The sequence below is a fragment of the Ursus americanus genome, chromosome 14 (assembly GCF_024610735.1).
Source record: "Ursus americanus isolate L20-20 chromosome 14, mUrsAme1.1.p, whole genome shotgun sequence".
NCBI classification, from domain to species: domain Eukaryota; kingdom Metazoa; phylum Chordata; class Mammalia; order Carnivora; family Ursidae; genus Ursus; species Ursus americanus.
Window position 1 is genome coordinate 58,176,641 of NC_142140.1, and position 17,585 is coordinate 58,194,225.

Here is a 17,585-nt window from a genome sequence, read left to right on the forward strand (position 1 = left end):
GTGCACATAAGAAGAACTCTTGTCTTGTTCTATATCCTGAGAACATGGCTTTGCGACCAGTGAGAACATTCGCTCTGGTCCCCACCATCTGGAAGGTGCACTTACTGGGGTGCACCTTGGCATCTAGTTGAATAGGCAGGGGTTCCAACCAGCACTTTTTATTTGGCCATGCCAACTCTCAGGGGGAAACGTCATAAAGTGTCCCAGTCCATAATGGGTCTTTGTCATTTCATTCTTCCTTATTTTGTGGGTGAGCACCTGCCCAGTGTCTCACAGCTTAGAGGGTTTGTGACTGGAGGTGTCTCATGTTCTCATGGGAAGTCGGACTACACCATCCTTACTGCTTAAGCAATTAAGGTCTTTGCTTTCTTAGACTCTCCTGTGAGTGAACTTTCTGGATCTTATGAATGCTGCATATTTCATAGTCCCTTGTGTAAGGCCTCTTTGGGCCACAAAAAGGCTTAATGGTTTGGATTGCTACTGGTGATCCTACTCATCAGTGGCCAGAGGGCAGGTCTTTGATTCGGCTGTATTTGAGAGAAGAATGCAAAAATTTAGAGAGTTGTCACCCTAAATTATTTATTGGCACCTGTGGAGAGTACTAGCACAAAGAAATGTAATAACTAGCCTTAGGAACTCCCTCAACAAGATGAAAGAACAGAGATTAGAACAAAAATTAAATTAAATTCCCCTCCTCAAAATCCGGCCTCATCTGCTTGCTTTACTTCCCTTCGGTCTCTGGGCCGAGGGTCCGCAGGCGCTCGTGTAAATGCTGGAAGTCAGAAGCACCTGGACACACCGTGCCCGCTTCTGGTCTTCCAACGTAATGTTCTCTGTGGATCTATCCTGGGCCCCCAGCCAAAGAATTCTTGTCCCTTGGATAGCAGCAGATCTTTTCAGCAGATTATACCAAATTTAGAGAAGAATTAGAAAGATCAGTGGCTATTCACAAGTCCCCTCTCTGCCATCACACAGGAAACCGATGACCAGAATTTCTCCTAGGCTCTCCCACAAATGACCAATTGAGGGCTGATGTTCAGAGGCAGAAAGGAGAGGAGAATGAAATTCCATTATGCCCCCTCCTTTCCAAACCCAGACCCACTGTTTATTGATCCCTCCTCTCCCAGGGGTAGCTGTTGCTTTCTTGCTTGGCTCATTTTGTCTGCCGGACTGGGACAGGCAGGTTGTCAGTTCTCCCTTATAGCTCTCTTGGGGAGCGACTCTGTATCTTGGGAAGGTAGTATCCTTTGCACGCTCCTTAGGAGGGGGGATAGGTTATTCAATACTGCCAGCAGTGTTTACTGTTTCTCTTGGCTGAAAACTGACAAGATATTAGAATTTTGTTTTTACGTAGCTCTTTAGTCAAAATTTTGGCCACACTGGAAGCTGATATTTTGAGCCTGATAGGAATGTAGGATTTCTCTCCTGAGCTAAAATAAAACTAGGTACACAAGGAAAGAGGTAAATTGAGGATAATGTAGTTGGATGGGGAGATAAACCTATGATGTCATTTAAGTTGCAATGCAATCTTTAAAGTCTTTGCAAAACTAGAAAACAGCTCCAGAATTGTCCAGAAACAAATCAAAGTCCTCCAACCTGTCCTTTTGACCAACTTCAAAACCTCTCCTCTTTATCTCAAAAGGCTTGCAAAGTATTGTCGTGAAAAACCAAAGTCCTTGGAGAAACTTGGATACTCTGCCTCTGCAATGTAGACTTTCCATCCACATCTTCTCTAGGATCTAAGGGCCATTCCCTGAAATACAAACTTTAGGGAGATGTTTCTCATCACAAAAAAAAAAAAAAAAAAAAAAAAAAAAAGAGAGAGAGAGAGAGAGAGAGGAAGTAACTGGAAATTGGACAAATAATGAAACATCCCCTCCACTAATCCCAGGGACTGTAAGGTCTCTGCATCTGTTCCTATATGTCTAGATACGTGCTGTATGGTATTTTTCTACCTCTGAAGGGTAATGCCGAAACTAATGTGTGGAAGAGCTCTTTATCTGGTTTGAAGGCAGGCACTGATAAGGGTTGGCTCTTCTAAAACTTTCAGAAATACAAAAACTGACCCAAATGTTTTCCGGCTTCATGTGATCTAGACTTAACCTTTAATAAATAATTGAAATAGGCATGTCTTTAGTTAATAACATTAAATATAAAACTTTTATCCTTGGGACACCTGGGTGGGTCAGTCGGTTAAGCATCTGCCTTCAGCTCAGTTCATGATCCTGGGGTCCTGGGATTGAGTCCTGCATCAGGCTCCTTGCTAAGTGGGGAGCCTGCTTCTCCCTCTGCCTGCTGCTTCCCCTGCTGTACACACGTGTTCTCTCTCTCTGACAAATAAATAAATAAAATCTTTAAAAACAAAACAAAAACTTTTATCCTCCCCAGGTTTAATAATCAAATAAGTTCATGGTTCACTCTGTTGCAGAATTTGCCAGCAAACATAACTTTGAACGATGGCTAGTTTTTGCTAATATTTCATGAAGAATTCCTGGGTAGTCTAAACGTAATTGCCAGAAGCAAACTATCTATATAGATGTAACAGTTTTTAGGTGAACTTTCTAGCAATAATTATGTTTTACAGTATGTCCCCTTAAATAGCTTCCCAAATCTCTTTGGTAACTCCCATCCTTAGACTTTTGCTATGTTAAACAAACAAATAAATAAAAAAAGCTAAGAATTTGCTATGTTAAATTAAATGATGGGAGTTCACCGAATAACAAATATTTGCAAATAAAATTAAATACTGAAACATTTAACTGCTAAACAAGTCCAAGTTTACCTACTTTTGTCTGTTGGTAAACACATCTTGTGCTTTACTAGAAGAGCATACTGTTTCTAGAAATTATGAAATGTGTTCATAAGTTTGTCAATTTAAAGAATGCTGATGTAATGACTCACAAGTGCTCACTACTTAGTTTTCACTAGGAATTGGAGTGTCTAAAAGTTAAGAATTATAATTAATATATATAATTAAAGCTTCTGCAAATAACAACAGCATCAACTCTGTATGTAAGGGAAGTAGAATATATTTTGGTGAGAAAAAGGCCATGAGGAATGGAGATGCATTTTTATTGAGGGAAACTAATTTTGTTTTAAAGTAAAGCTGATTATTTCTCAATGGGAGAGAGAACAAGGGGCAAACTAAGACACAGGAAGTTGTAGGTTCATGAGAAAGGAATCTTGGGAAAGGAATTTTCAGTGTGATCAAGAGATAAGATGGAATGGATTTCTTATAAGGTTTTTTTTTTTTTAAGATTTTATTTATTTATTTGACAGAGATAGAGACAGCCAGCGAGAGAGGGAACACAAGCAGGGGGAGTGGGAGAGGAAGAAGCAGGCTCATAGTGGAGGAGCCTGATGTGGGGCTCGATCCCAGAACGCCGGGATCACGCCGTGAGCCGAAGGCAGATGCTTAACCGCTGTGCCACCCAGGCGCCCCTCTTATAAGGTTTTTAAAAATAAGCTTTAATATTAATAGTACACTTAGGTAAAACTGCAACTTAATTTTCTTTTATCTGCTAAAAGGATAAATTTTTCTTGGAACTATTGGTATGCTCCTGATAAGAAATTATAAAATATTTTTTATCTTTTAATGGTCTATGCCTAGAAAACAAGGATTCTGTTTTGTCAACATAATTACCTGTGTTTATCAGGTCTTTGATTACCTAAGAAAACTGAATATTTTCTTATTTTATTTATTTGACAGAGAGAGAGCACAAGCAAGCACACACAGAGGCAGAGGGAGAAGCAGGCTTCCCGCTGAGCAGGGAGCCCAATGTGGGGCTCGATCCCAGGACCCTGGGATCATGACCTGAGTAGAAGGCTGACTTAACTGACTGAGCCACCCGGGCGCCCCAAAACTGAATCTTTTCAATATTAAAAGTTAAGTTTTGCTAACAACCATGTCACCTTTTGTATTTGCCTTTTTAATCTTTTTTTTTTTTAAGATTTTATTTATTTATTCGACAGAGATAGAGACAGCCAGCGAGAGAGGGAACACAGGCAGGGGGAGTGGGAGAGGAAGAAGCAGGCTCCTAGCAGAGGAGCCTGATGTGGGGCTCGATCCCATAACGCCGGGATCACGCCCTGAGCTGAAGGCAGACGCTTAACCGCTGTGCCACCCAGGCGACCCTGCCTTTTTAATCTTTTATTGTCCCTTTGGTTCATAACCAATGTGCTGTTTCACAGTGTGACCTATGGCCCTCTTTGACTAAGTGCTTCAAAACTCCTTTTGATGTTTCTGACAAACTTCCCAAAATCAAATTCTAAATGAAGTCTTCTTGACCTGGAAGAAAACTTGGGATTTCCCCTGAGGGTCCCTAGAACATTCCAGAGGACTTTATGTTAAACTAATTAGGCTTACTGGATACATTAAACTACACGGAAAACTGTCAAATAATAAGGAATACTAAGGCTTCTTTACGCTTTACTTGTATGAATACAAAATAGAAATTCTAGAAGTTCTAGAAATTATATGAAACTCCTAGACATCCGATATGTCCTGGAATGTTATCACTTGCAGTGCTGGTTACCGAAGTGTTTAGTGTCACAGAAATAACCAAATCTCTGTGTCAGCTGCAGCAGAATGAACCCTCGTCCGATCCGCGGCCATTTCTGAGTCTTTGTCATTTATAGCTACTGTTTTGCTCTGACGCTTTTGCAAAAGTACTTCATTTTCAAGGAGATTCACAGAAAGGACTTTTGACAAGACAGGTTTCTGATAACCTTAGGATTATGGAACCGAACTGTGTGAGCATTACTGAACTAGCGGGAAAACCAGACTCAAACAGAAGAATAACATGGGACTGAATGAACAGAGAAGGATAATTATAGTTTTTATGACTCTTGTTTGAAACATTACTGTTTAATGTCTGCTATTACAGATAGAAACTTTCCCTTAAGCTAAAATATAGGTTTGCAAACAAACGCCGTCACCAACGAGACCCCAAGACCTGACACTTCTACTGGCCACCAGCTTGCACTCACTACAGTCCTGAAGTTCTTCTTTCTGGCTTATTTCTTCACTCAGACAAATGAAGCCCCAAACCAGCCCTGAGGTGGCAGTGACTGCCCTGACAAGACCTCCAGTGGGCCCAGACCAGGTTGAACTAAACCCCTCAGACCTGCACAGATGGACCAAAGAGGGACCCCTGGGATGCCTGACAATTACCTTTACCTCATTAGAATACTAAAGTCTCCACGCAGGGAGAAGCACAAACCTCATTCACATAACATACAATGTATGTATAGGCATGTGGCCTGAGGGCGCACACACGACCTTATGCCTGCTTCGACATACGATTTCCCTATTGAAATATCCACCCTAAGGGCGCCTGGGTGCTAAGTGTCAGACTTTGCCTCAGGTCGTGATCTCAGGGTCCTGGGATCGAGCCCCACGCGGGGCTCTCTGCTCAGTGGGGAGTCTGCTTCTCCCTCTCCCTCTGCGCCCCCTGTCCCCACTTGTGTTCTCTCTCAAATAAATAAATAAAATAAAACAAAATAAAATAAAATAAACAAAATCTTTAAAAAATATATGTACCCTAACCCTAAACAAAAGGAACCCATCCACCCTTGTTCTGGAAGTTATTCCCCACGATCTACTTATTTGCTGCAAATAAAGTTTCCTCTGTGCAAAAACTCACCCGGGGCAGTTTCTATGTGCATCACCAAGAAGCAAAATCCTGTTAGCTCGGTTGCAAATTTGGTAACTGAGATGGGACTGTTGTCTTTCTGAGGTTCTGCTCTCAAGTTCCCTGGTTTCTACTGCGACCAGGGACAGATTCACGTTAGTCTAATCACAATATGGAAAATAATTTTTTTTCTCCCTACCTGATCCCCAAAATTTGGAAACTTAATGAGTACAGGTGACCTTGAACAATGCAGAGATTAGGGGAGCAACCCACTGCACAGTTAAAAATCCATATATATCCTTTGACTCCCCTAAAACTTAACTACTAATAGTTGACCAAAAGCCATACCAATAACAAATAATTGATTAAAATGTATATTGTGTATTATGTATATTATACACTGTTTTCTTATAGTCAAGTATGCTAGAAAAAAGAAAATGTTTTTAATAAAATCATAAGAAAAAATTTAAAGTATCGTTTTTCTATTTTTTTAAAATATCCACATATAAGTGGACCCAAGCAGTTCTAACTTGTGTTGTTCGAAGGGTGAACTCTATTTGTATTTTCATGACAATATAGTTCTTTGCATAAGTTCAGTAAGAATCTGTTCTCTTTGTAACAGGGCACAATTGGAAACACTTGTTATACTACCAAGGCTGGAATGGAGTGTCATATTTGAGAGAGACTGCATACGTTCAGATGTGACCAGACCAGTCAACCAAGATTGGCTTTATGGAGTCAACAGAGTCACTTGGAAAGGTCAGCCTGATGCCTTGCTTACAGGGTTCCCAGCTTCCTTCCCAGGTCCGCAAGGACGGTCACTTCCTGGCAGAGGCAGAAATCCCAGGATATTTTGGGGACCTCAAGAAGAGAGGAATTCACCTGAATTTATATGTACTGCAGGCCAAGTGTGATTGCAAGTCCTTGGCATGGCTTCTTAGCCTTGAGAAGCTTTTAAATTTTCCAATCTGAGACTCCTTAAGAGAAGATCAGCAAAGGAGATTTAAAGGGGTCTATGTGGTCAATCACTATGCTTTCTGCATTTACGTAAATAATCAGGCTGAGTTTATTAAAACTAGACTTGGTCTACAGATTAGTCTTGCCGTAGTTATGTGACAGCAACACACCTTTGTGGATATTAGATTCTAGTTCCGAGTAATTGTCTTTGACCATTTGTTATTTGCAAGCAACAAACTGAATTTACTGTCCTGAATTTTTCTGCTTTCCTCAAAAGAAAACATGCAAAAATAAAATCTACTGACTTAGAGACGCATACACTGATATTCACCCAGACACAGGAGGCTTGTCCTTGGAGTCATTGCAAGTGGGATGTCTGGCACGAAGGCTTCCTCCAGGTCTTGGTCTGGGTGTCCTTTAGAATATGTAAGTGGCTGTGCAATCGCCTATGCATTTTATATATATTTTATAATTAAATACTAGGAAATCAGTTATAACTTAACACAATGCCACATTAAAAGGAAAAATGTCAAAATCGATGAATAAAAGAAAGATGTTTCCTATTCAACAGGAATCCAATTAGAAACTCTCAGCAATGTTAGAATAGGTGGCAACCTGCAGAGCCTGATGATGGAAACATCAGAAAGGAATGTTCATTAAGGAACATACAAAGAGTGCATAGTGAACCTTTCCCCAATTAATTTTGGTGAAAAGGAGTCCCATTACCCTGCTACTAGGTGACACCCCATCCAGAGCCACCAGAGGAAAAAAATACATCAGAATTATATAGAAAAAAGTTGCCTATATTCACAGCTAAAAGTATAATGGGAGATCCATAAAGAACTAGAAAATAAGCAAAGAATAAGATTTTTGGTAAGTTTCCAGAATGCAAGCACAATACGAAAGTAAATCCTATCCACTTGAATCACTAACAATAACAGTTTAAAAGAAACTTTAGAAGATGGGAGGAGGAGAAGATGGTGGTGGAGTAGGAGGACCTTAGGCTTACCTCGTCCCGGGAATACAACTAGATAACTACCAAATCATCCTAAATGCCCCAGAAATTGACCTGAAGACTCACAAAACAAACTCCACAACTAAAGGTAGAAAAGAGGCCACATCGGAGAAGGCAGGAAGTGTGGAGCTGTGGTTTGGGAGAGATGGTGGCTGTGACAGTGGGGAGGGAGCTGCTGTCATGAACAGCAAGACACAGACTAGCACCAAGAGGAATGCACAGGGAACATGAATTCCCATAACAATTGGCATGGAAAGTGAGTGGGTCCAAATTTCGTGAGTTCTTGCAACCAGGGGGGCTTAAAGCTCGGAGTTTTAAAGGTCGGCATGCTTGTCTCTGCAAGAGCTCAGAGAACACTGGTAGACAGACAGACTGCAGACCTACAGCATCTGAAGAGCTCCTGGGACACACAGCAGGAGCTCAGTTGCTCATCTAGGAGCAGGTCCCGGAGGGGCAGCATTCACAGAGAGATGCCTCCAAGAACACAGGAGCTGGCTGGTGCTGTTTTCCTCCCTGCCCCTCAGCATAAGCACAGAGCCACTTGCAGGAACTAGCGCGGTGCTGACACTCGCTACCTAACTTGCTTACATCAAGCCTCCACACCCTGGAACCACCGTTCACAGTCATGCTTCCCTCAGTCCCAATGCAGCAAGGCGGGCTGCCCCAGAAGACCAGCCCAAACCCCTGCTCACGCCTCATCTCCCCACTAAGGAGTTTTGTGGAGCCTTGGTTCTGACAGCAGTGGTGACAGGTCTCATTTCACAAGCAGACCAGAGCACACCTACTTAAAACCACATCAGGCCATGGACCAAACACTCCCCACAACAGTCAAAGAAGGCCTCGCAGATGACTGGCCCAAAGGATAAAGCAGCCAGGACAAAAGAGCAGAGCATACTCAGCACAGACTGGAGACACTCCTGGAAGCACCAGGCCAGGGGAACAGGGGGACACTACACTGCAGGGCACTACACGACCTCCTCTTCATAAAGCCGCTACCCTCAAGAACAGCAGACATAGCTGACTTTCTTACCACAGAGAAACGGGCTCAGAGACTTAGACAAAATGAGGTGACACAGGAATTTGTCCCAGATGAAAGAACAGGACAAGGCCATGGCCAGAGATCCAAGCAAAACAGATACAAGTAACATGCCTGATGGAGAATGTAAAAGTACTCATCCTAAGGATACTCACTGGACTTAAGAGTGAAGGACATCAGTGAGACCATTAACACAGAAATAAGGAATAATATAGCAGAGATAAAGGGCTCAATAAACAAAACAAGAAATACGCTTGATGGAATGAACAGCAGACTAGACAAAGCAGAGGTCTGAATTAATGACCAGAAGACAGAGTAATGGAAAGTAACCAAACTGAACAAAAGGGGAGAATTATGCAAAATGAGAACAGACTTCAGGAACCCATCAAACATAATGACATTCATATTATAGGAGTCCCAGAAGAAGGAGAGAGAAAAGGGGGCAGAGAATATATGTGACGAAATAATACCTGCAAATGTCCATAATCTGAGGAAGGAAACAGGCAGATCCAGGAGGCACAGAGAACTGCCAACAAAATCAACAAAAGCAAATCCACACCAAGACATATTGTAATTAAAGTGCCAAAAGATAGTTATAAAGAAAAAATAGTAAAAGCAGCAAGACGAAAGAAGACAGTTACATACAAAGGACCCCCCCCCCCCATAAGGCTTCCTTTATTTTAGCAGAACCTTTCCAGGCCAGAAGGGAGTGGTGTGATATATTCCAAGTGCTGAGTGGGAAAAACCCGCAGCCAGCAACAGTCTACCCAGCAGGGCTATCATTCAGAACAGAAGAAGAGAGAGACAGTTTCCCAGATGAACTGAAGGAGTTCATGACCACTAAACCAGCCCTGTAAGAAGTATTAAAGGGGACTTTCTGAGAGAAAAGGAAAGATAAAAAATGACAATATGAAGGTAGGAAACAAAAGCAGTAAAAGTGAGTATTTCTGCAAAACATGAGTTAAGGAACTCAGAATAAAAGGATGTAAAATATGAGATCATATACCTAAAATGTGGGGAGGAGAGGTGTCGGGTTTGGCCAGCAAACCCTGAGGCAACGAATGAAAAGATCACTCCAGACACCTTAGCAGGAGAAAGGAAAGGGCATGGGAACCAGACGCTCTAGTGGCGAAAGGTCCTGAGCCAGACTCTGTCTCCACCTTTATTGTGAATGTGATCAATACAGCAAGGGAATGAGAAAAACAAGAAGGAATGTGAAGCTGTAACAATCAGGACAGTGGCATAGGGAGTATTGTGTGCCCAGAACAAGCCATGCTCGTGACGGGCGAGCAGACAGGAAGTATGTGGAGTGCGTGACCCCCAAAGAGAATGTTTCTCCTACGCTCTCCTGGATTGAGCTGCAACGCGGAGCTGGCTTTTAAAGGGGGCCCAGTTTTCTGGACACTCCTTTGCTTTTCAACTAGCCTCACCCAGGGAGGCATGTGTTTATTAAATCTTATCTAGCCAGGCACTGTGAATTTCCACAGAAAGAAGTCAAGAGTTGGTCCAAAACACCATGAGGAAGAGGTAACATACAAACCTAATGGTAGGCACAAATCAAAATCCACTAACAAATATGCAAAGAATAAAAAGAAATCCAGGGGCGCCTGGGTGGCACAGCGGTTAAGCGTCTGCCTTCGGCTCAGGGCGTGATCCCGGCGTTGTGGGATCAAGCCCCACATCAGGCTCCTCCGCTGGGAGCCTGCTTCTTCCTCTCCCACTCCCCCTGCTTGTGTTCCCTCTCTCGCTGGCTCTGTCTCTGTCTAATAAATAAATAAAATCTTTAAAAAAAATAAAAAAATAAAAAGAAATCCAAATATGTCACTAAAGAAAACCAGCAAACCATAAAAGAAAGAAGGGATCAGAAAAAATTCTTCAGAAACAACCACAAAACAAGTAATAAGATGGCAATAAATACATATCTACCAATAATTCCTTTGAATGTCAAGGACTAAATGCTCTTATCAAAACACACATGGTGACAGAATGGAGAAAAATAAGATCCGTCGACATGCTGCCTACAAGAGACTCGCTTTTAGACCTGAAGACAACTACAGATTGAAAGACAAGGGATGGAGAAACATTTATCATGCAAATGGATGTCAAAAGAAAAGCAGAGTAGAAATACCTATATGGGACAAAATAGACTTTAAAACAAAGACTGTAACAAGAGACAAAGAGGAAGATCGGTAGGGGAAGAAAGGGATAAAGAAAGGGGGGTAATCAGAAGGGGGAATGAAGCATGAGAGACTGTGGACTCTGAGAAACAAACTGAGGGCTTCAGAGGGGAGGGGGGTGGGGGAATGGGATAGACTGGTGATGGGTAGTAAGGAGGGCACGTGTTGCATAGTGCACTGGGTGTTATACACAACTAATGAATCATCGAGCCTTACATCGGAAACCGGGGATGTACTGTATGGTGACTAACATAATATAATAAAAAAACAATAAAAAAAAAAAAAAAACAAGAGACAAAGAGGGCACCTGGGTGGCTCAGTCGGTTAAGCGTCTGCCTTTGGCTTAGGTCATGATGGTCCTGGGATCAAGTCCCTCATTGGACTCCCCACTCAGTGGGGAGTCTGCTTTTCCCTCTGCTCCCCGCCACCACCCCCCCGTGGCTCATGCTTGCTCGCTCTCTCAGAAAAATAAGAAATATTTTTAAAAAAAGAGATGAAAAAGGACACTATATAATAATACAGGAAACAATACAACAAAATACAATTGTAAATGTCTATGCACCCAACAATATATATGCACTATATATCTGGAAGCACCCAAATATATAAAACAGTTAATAACATACCTAAAGGAACTAACCAGTAATAACCCAGTAACCGTAGTGGACTTTAACAGCCTACTTACATCAATGGACAGATCATCTAAGCAGAAAATCAATAAGGAAACAATGGCTTTAAATGACGCAGTGGAATAGATGGACTTAAAAGACATATTAAGAAATTCCATCCTTAGGGGCGCCTGGGTGGCGCAGGCATTAAGCATCTGCTCTCGGCTCAGGGCGTAATCCCGGAGTCCTGGGATCGAGCCCCACATCAGGCTCCTCCGCTGGGAGCCTGCTTCTCCCTCTCCCACTCCCCCTGCTTGTGTTCCCTCTCTCACTGGCTGTCTCTATCTCTGTCAAACAAATAAATAAAATCTTAAAAAAAAAAAAAAAAAGAAATTCCATCCTTAAACAGCAGAATACACATTATTTCCAAGTACACGCGGAACATTCTCCAGAATAGATCACATATTAGCCCACAAAACAAGCCTCAACAAATTCAAGAAGACTGATACTAAATCATGCATCTTTTCTGACCGCAGTACTATGAAATTAGCCACAAGAAGAAACCTAGAAAGACCACGTATATATGGAGGTTAAATATGAACGGGTTAAACAGGAAATAAAAGAAATAAAGCACACGGAAACAAATGAAAATAAAAACACAGTGTTTCAGAACCTTTGGAACAGAGCAACAGTGATTCTAAGAGGGACATCTATACCAATACAGGCCTACCTCAAGAAGCAAGAAAGATCTCAGAGAACAACCACCTAACTTTACCACTAAAGGAGCTAGAAAAAGAACAACAAGCAAAACCTAAAACCAGCAGAAGGGAGGAAATAATAAAGATTAGAGCAGGGGGGAAAATTAGAGCAGAAATAAATGACATACAAACTTAAAAAACAATGGAACGTATTAATGAAACAAGGAGATGGTTCTTTGAAAAGATCAATAACACTGACAGACCTCTAGCCAGACGCATCAAGACAAAAAGAGAAAAGACCCAAATAAATAAACTCACAAATGAGAGAGGAGAAATAACAACCACTACAGAAATACAAACAATTGTAAGAAAATATTAGGACAAATTATATGCCAACAAACTGGACAACATAGAAGAAATGGATAAATTCCTAGAAACATATAAACAACCAAACATGAAACAGGAAAAAATAGAAAATTCAAACAGACCTATAACCAGCAAAAAAATAAAAAATAAAATAAATTGTATCAGTAAAAAAAAAAAAAAAAAAAACTACCAACAAACAAACTTCCAGGACCAGATGGCTTCACAGGCAAATTCTACCCAATATTTAAAGAAGAGTTAATACCTACTCTTCTCAAACTACTCCAAAAAATAGAAGAGGGAAGAAAACTTCACCCTATGAAGCCAGCATTAAAACCAGATAAAGACACCACAAAAAAAGAGAACTATAGGCCAATATCTCTGATGACCATAGAAGCAAAACTCCTCAACAAAATACTAGCAAACCAAATCCAACAATATCTTTATAAAAATCATTCATCACCATCAAGTGGGATTTATTCCAGGGTTGCAAGGTGGTTCAATATTCACAAATCAACACGATATATCACATTAATAAGAGAAAGGACAAGAACCATATGATCATCTCAATAGATGCAGAAAAAGCATTTACCAAAGTACAACAACCATTCGTGATAAAAACACTCAACGAAGTAGGTTTAGAGGGAATGTACCTCAGCATAATAAAGGCCATATACGAAAAACCCACAAGGGCGGCTGGGTGGCTCAGTCACTTGGGCATCTGCCTTTGGCTCAGGTCATGATCTCAGGGTCCTGGGATTGAGCCCCACATCAGGCTCCCTGCTCAGCAGGGAGTCGGCTTCTCCCTCTCCATCTGCCCTTCCCCCCTGCTCATGCTCTCGTGCTCTGGCACTCTCCTCAAATGACTAAATAAAAACTTTAAAAAAACAAAAACAAAAACCCACAGCTAATATCATCCTCAATGGGGAAGAAGTAAGAACTTTTCCCCTAAGGTCAGGAACATGACAGGCATGTCCACTCTCACCACTTTTTTTTTTTTAAAGATTTTATTTATTTATTTATTTGACAGAGACAGAGACAGCCAGCGAGAGAGGGAACACAAGCAGGGGGAGTGGGAGAGGAAGAAGCAGGCTCATAGCGGAGGAGCCTGATGTGGGGCTCGATCCCGTAACGCCGGGATCACGCCCTGAGCCGAAGGCAGACGCTTAACCGCTGTGCCACCCAGGCGCCCCCACTCTCACCACTTTTATTCGACATAGTACTGGAAGTCCCAGCCTCAGCAATCAGACAACAGGGTGAAACAAAAGGCATCCATCAGTAAGGAAGAAGTAAAACTGTCACTATTTGCAGATGGCATGATACTCTACATAGTAAACCTAAAAGACTGCACCAAAAAACTGCCAGAACTGATAAGCAATCTCAGGGAAGTGGCAGGGTCCAAAATAACGTACGGAAATTTGTTGCGTTCCCATATACCAAAAAGGAAACAGCGGAAAGAGAAATTAAGAAAACTATCCCATTTACACTTGCAACAAAATAATAAGATACAGAAGAAACACAGGAATAAACCTAACCAAAGAGGTGAAAAGACCTACACTCTGAAAACTAAAACACAGATGGAAGAAATTGAGGACCATGCAAAGAAATGGAAAGACGTCCCACGCTCGTGGACCGGAAGAACAAACACTGTTACAATATCTACACTACCCAAAGCAATCTACACGTTTGATGCAATCCCTATCGAATACCAATGGCATTTTCACAGAACTAGAAACAACCACCCTAAAATTTCGATGGAACCACAAAAGACCTCCAATAGTCAAAGCAGGCTTTAAAAAGAGGCAAACCTGGAGGCATCACAATTCTGGGCTTCAAGTTATGTCACAAGATTGTAGTAATCAAAACAGTGTGGTACTCACATACAAGTAGACAGATCGATGGAACACGATGGAAACATCTAGAAATAAAACCACAATGATATGGTGAATTCATCTTCGACAAAGCAGGAAAGAACATCCAATGGGAAAAGGACAGTCTCTTCAACAAATGGTGTTGGGAAAACTGGACAGCAACACGCAAAAGAAAGAAACTGGACCGCTTTCTCACACCACAAAAATAAATTCAAAACAGATTAGCGACCTAAACGTGAGATCTGAAACCACAAAAATCCTAGAAAAGAGGACAGGCAGTAATTTCTCTGACATCAGCCACAGCAACTTTTTTCTAGGTATGTCTCGCAAGGCAAGGGAAATAAAAGCAAAAATAAACTATTGGGACTACATCCAAATAAAAAGCTTCTGCACAGCAAAGGAAACAACCAACAAAACTAATGGCCACCTACAAAATGGGAGAAGATATCTGCAAATGACGTATCCAATAAAAGGTTAGTATTCAAAATATATAAAGGAGTTATACAACTCAAGATCCAAAAAACAATGCATCTAACATATGGGCAGGGCTGCCTGGGTGGCTCAGTCAGTTAAGCCTCCGAATCTTTATTTTGGCTCAGGGTCATGAGCTCAAGCCCCACATCACTGGGCATGGTGCCTACTTAAGATTCTCTCTCCCTCCCCCCTCTCCCCACCCCCATTTGCACTCTCTCTCTCTCTCTAAATGATTAAATTAAATTAAAAATGAACAGGAGACATTAACAATTTCTCCAAAGAAGCCTACAGATGGCCAACAGACACATGAAAAGAGCTCAACATCCCTCATCATTAGGGAAATGCCAATCAAAACAGGATGGATATCACCTCACACCTGTCCAAATGGCTAAAATCAATAACACAGGAAACAACAGGTGTTGGTGAGGATGAGGAGAAAGGGGAACCCTCTTGCACTGTTGGTGGGAATGCAAACTGGTGCAGTCACTCTGGAAAACAGTATGGAGTTTTCTCAAAAAGTTAAAAATAGAGCTATCCAATGATCCCACAATTGAACTACTAGGTATTTACCCAAAAAAATACAAAAACACTAATTCAAAGGGATATATGCACCCTGATGTTTATTGCAGTATTTTTTTTTTGATAGTGAAGAAACAGAAACAACCCAAGTGTCCATCAACTGATGAATGGATAAAGAAGCTGTGTATACATGCAATGGAATATTACTCAGCCATAAAAAGAAATGAAATATTGTCATTTGCAACAACGTGAATGGAGCCAGAGAATATTATGCTGAGTGAAATAAATCAGAGAAAGAGGAAAAACAAACACCATATGATCTCAGTCAAGTGGAATTTAAGAAACAAAGAAAGGAAGGGGGGTAAAGAGAGACAAACCAAGAAACAGACTTTTAACCATAGAGAACAAACTGATGGTTACCAGAGGGGAGGTGGGTGGGGGATGGGGGAAATAGGGGATGGGGATTAAGGAGGCAATCATGATGAGTACCAGGTGATTAAAATTAAAAAATAACAAAGAAAAATTTTTAGAGTCTAACCTAGAATATATGTAACTAATATTAATGACAACTTTTTAAAAAATTAATTTCTTCCTTTTCCTTTCTTTTCTTTTAAGATCTCACCTATTTCTTTGTGAGGGAGAGAGAGAGAGCACAAGCAGGGGGTGCAGTAGGCAGAGGGAGAAGTAAGCTCCCTGCTGAGCAAGGAGCCCTGTGTGGGACTCGATCCCAGGACCCCGGGATCATGACCCCAGCCAAAGACAGACACTTAACCGACTGAGCCACCCAGCCACCCCTAATGACAATTTTTCAATTTATTACAGATTTTTTAAGTCCTAAAGTATGTCTGTGAGGTAAGAGAATATATGTATTGGTCTCTGCCTCCAGTTCTTAGCAGAGCTCCTGAAATCCGTGTAAATTACAAAGTCGTAAGAGCACTGGGAGCATCTTTTATGCTAATGAGGTGACTGGGGGGCTCGTGGACGGGGGCTGGTCACCAGAAAGATCAAGCCATGACCACAGGCTTGGAAATTGCAGCCCCACACCGCATCCCTCCAGTCTCAGGAGAGGGTCTAGGATCACAGGTAATCACGGACTGTGCCTAGGTGAGGACGCCTCTAAAATCCCAACAGTACGGGGTGCGGAAAGCATCAGCTAGGTGATCGGATCCACGCCAGGAGGATGATGCACCCCAACCCCACAGGGACAGAAGCTCCTGTGCTCAGGAGCCTCCCCTGCGCACCTCTTCATCCGGCTGTTCTTCGGACCCTTCACCATATTCCTCAACACAGCGGTAACTGCAGTGTTTGGTCCCGGAGTTCTGTGAGCAGCTCTGCCAACGAACTCCGAGGAGCGCGTGGTGGGAACCGCTGACCTGCAGCCAAGTCGGACACGTGCGGGTGACCTGGGCCCTGCTAACTGCAATAGGCTGCTGGAGCGGAGGCAGCCCTACGGACGGGACGCCAGCCGCAGGGGTGTGATGCCGTCTCCAGACACGAAGTGTCAGAGTTGAGCGAGATGCCGGCCACCCAGCTCCAGCTGCGGTTGTCCGGTGCGGGGAAACAGCCGCATATCCAGTGACCGGAGTGTCGGAACTCAAGTGTCCTCTGTGAACGTGGAAAGACGTGGGGCAACCGGAGGCTTTCCAAGTACAATGTCTAACAGACACGTAAAATGAGCGTAAAGGAAGCATCCGAAAATGCTCCCGGATGACATCAGAGTGGAAAGGCAGAAACGGAAGGGGCGCGTGTTCGCCGAAAGAAAACCAGACTCGTGATGACGTTCCATGAAATCCCAGACCACCCTGGGCTTTGTAGGTTTGAATTTATGAAAAACTACCTCACAAAACTGAAACTGAAGGCAAATGTCTATGAATAGACAAGTTTTCTACAGAACAAGGGGGAGAGACGTTCCCTAAAAGGCCTGTGAGGAACAACCAAATCGGGCCCGTGTGCAAGAGCAGTGCGTGAGAATGGAAGCCACTGACACAGGCCTCCATGCAGATGGCGGGCAGGCTCCGCCCAGTCCCGGCAGGCTCCGCCCAGTCCCGGCAGGCTCCGCCCAGTCCCGGCAGGCTCCGCCCAGTCCCGGCAGGCTCCGCCCAGTGGTGGAAAAGCGGGACACTTTCCCACAGAAGGTGGTGCCAGAGGTTATCTATGGGGGATGATGAACGCCCTTCATACCAACTTCACGTAGAAAAAAACAATTTACTGCAGATTTTACAAGCAGAACACTT

General features: G+C 42.5%; 1 protein-coding gene and 1 long non-coding RNA gene across 6 annotated transcripts in view; one reads left to right on the plus strand and one right to left on the minus strand.

Moving 5' to 3' along the window:
• The window catches only part of LOC148109000 (uncharacterized), a 47,379-nt gene extending 39,390 nt beyond the window's left edge, over nt 1-7,989 (plus strand). For both annotated transcript variants that reach the window (XR_015726738.1, XR_015726739.1), the window contains one exon: nt 6,256-7,989. This is a non-coding gene — a long non-coding RNA (uncharacterized LOC148109000). The remainder of the gene's footprint in view (nt 1-6,255) is intronic.
• The window catches only part of ZNF57 (zinc finger protein 57), a 37,615-nt gene that overhangs the window by 16,875 nt on the left and 3,155 nt on the right, over nt 1-17,585 (minus strand). The window contains exon 2 of one of the 4 annotated variants that reach the window (XM_087867408.1): nt 14,368-14,405. The exons of the other annotated variants lie outside the window; for them this stretch is intronic. Coding sequence (XP_087723534.1) covers nt 14,368-14,405 — 38 coding nt within the window. The remainder of the gene's footprint in view (nt 1-14,367; nt 14,406-17,585) is intronic. 4 annotated transcript variants of the gene reach the window in all.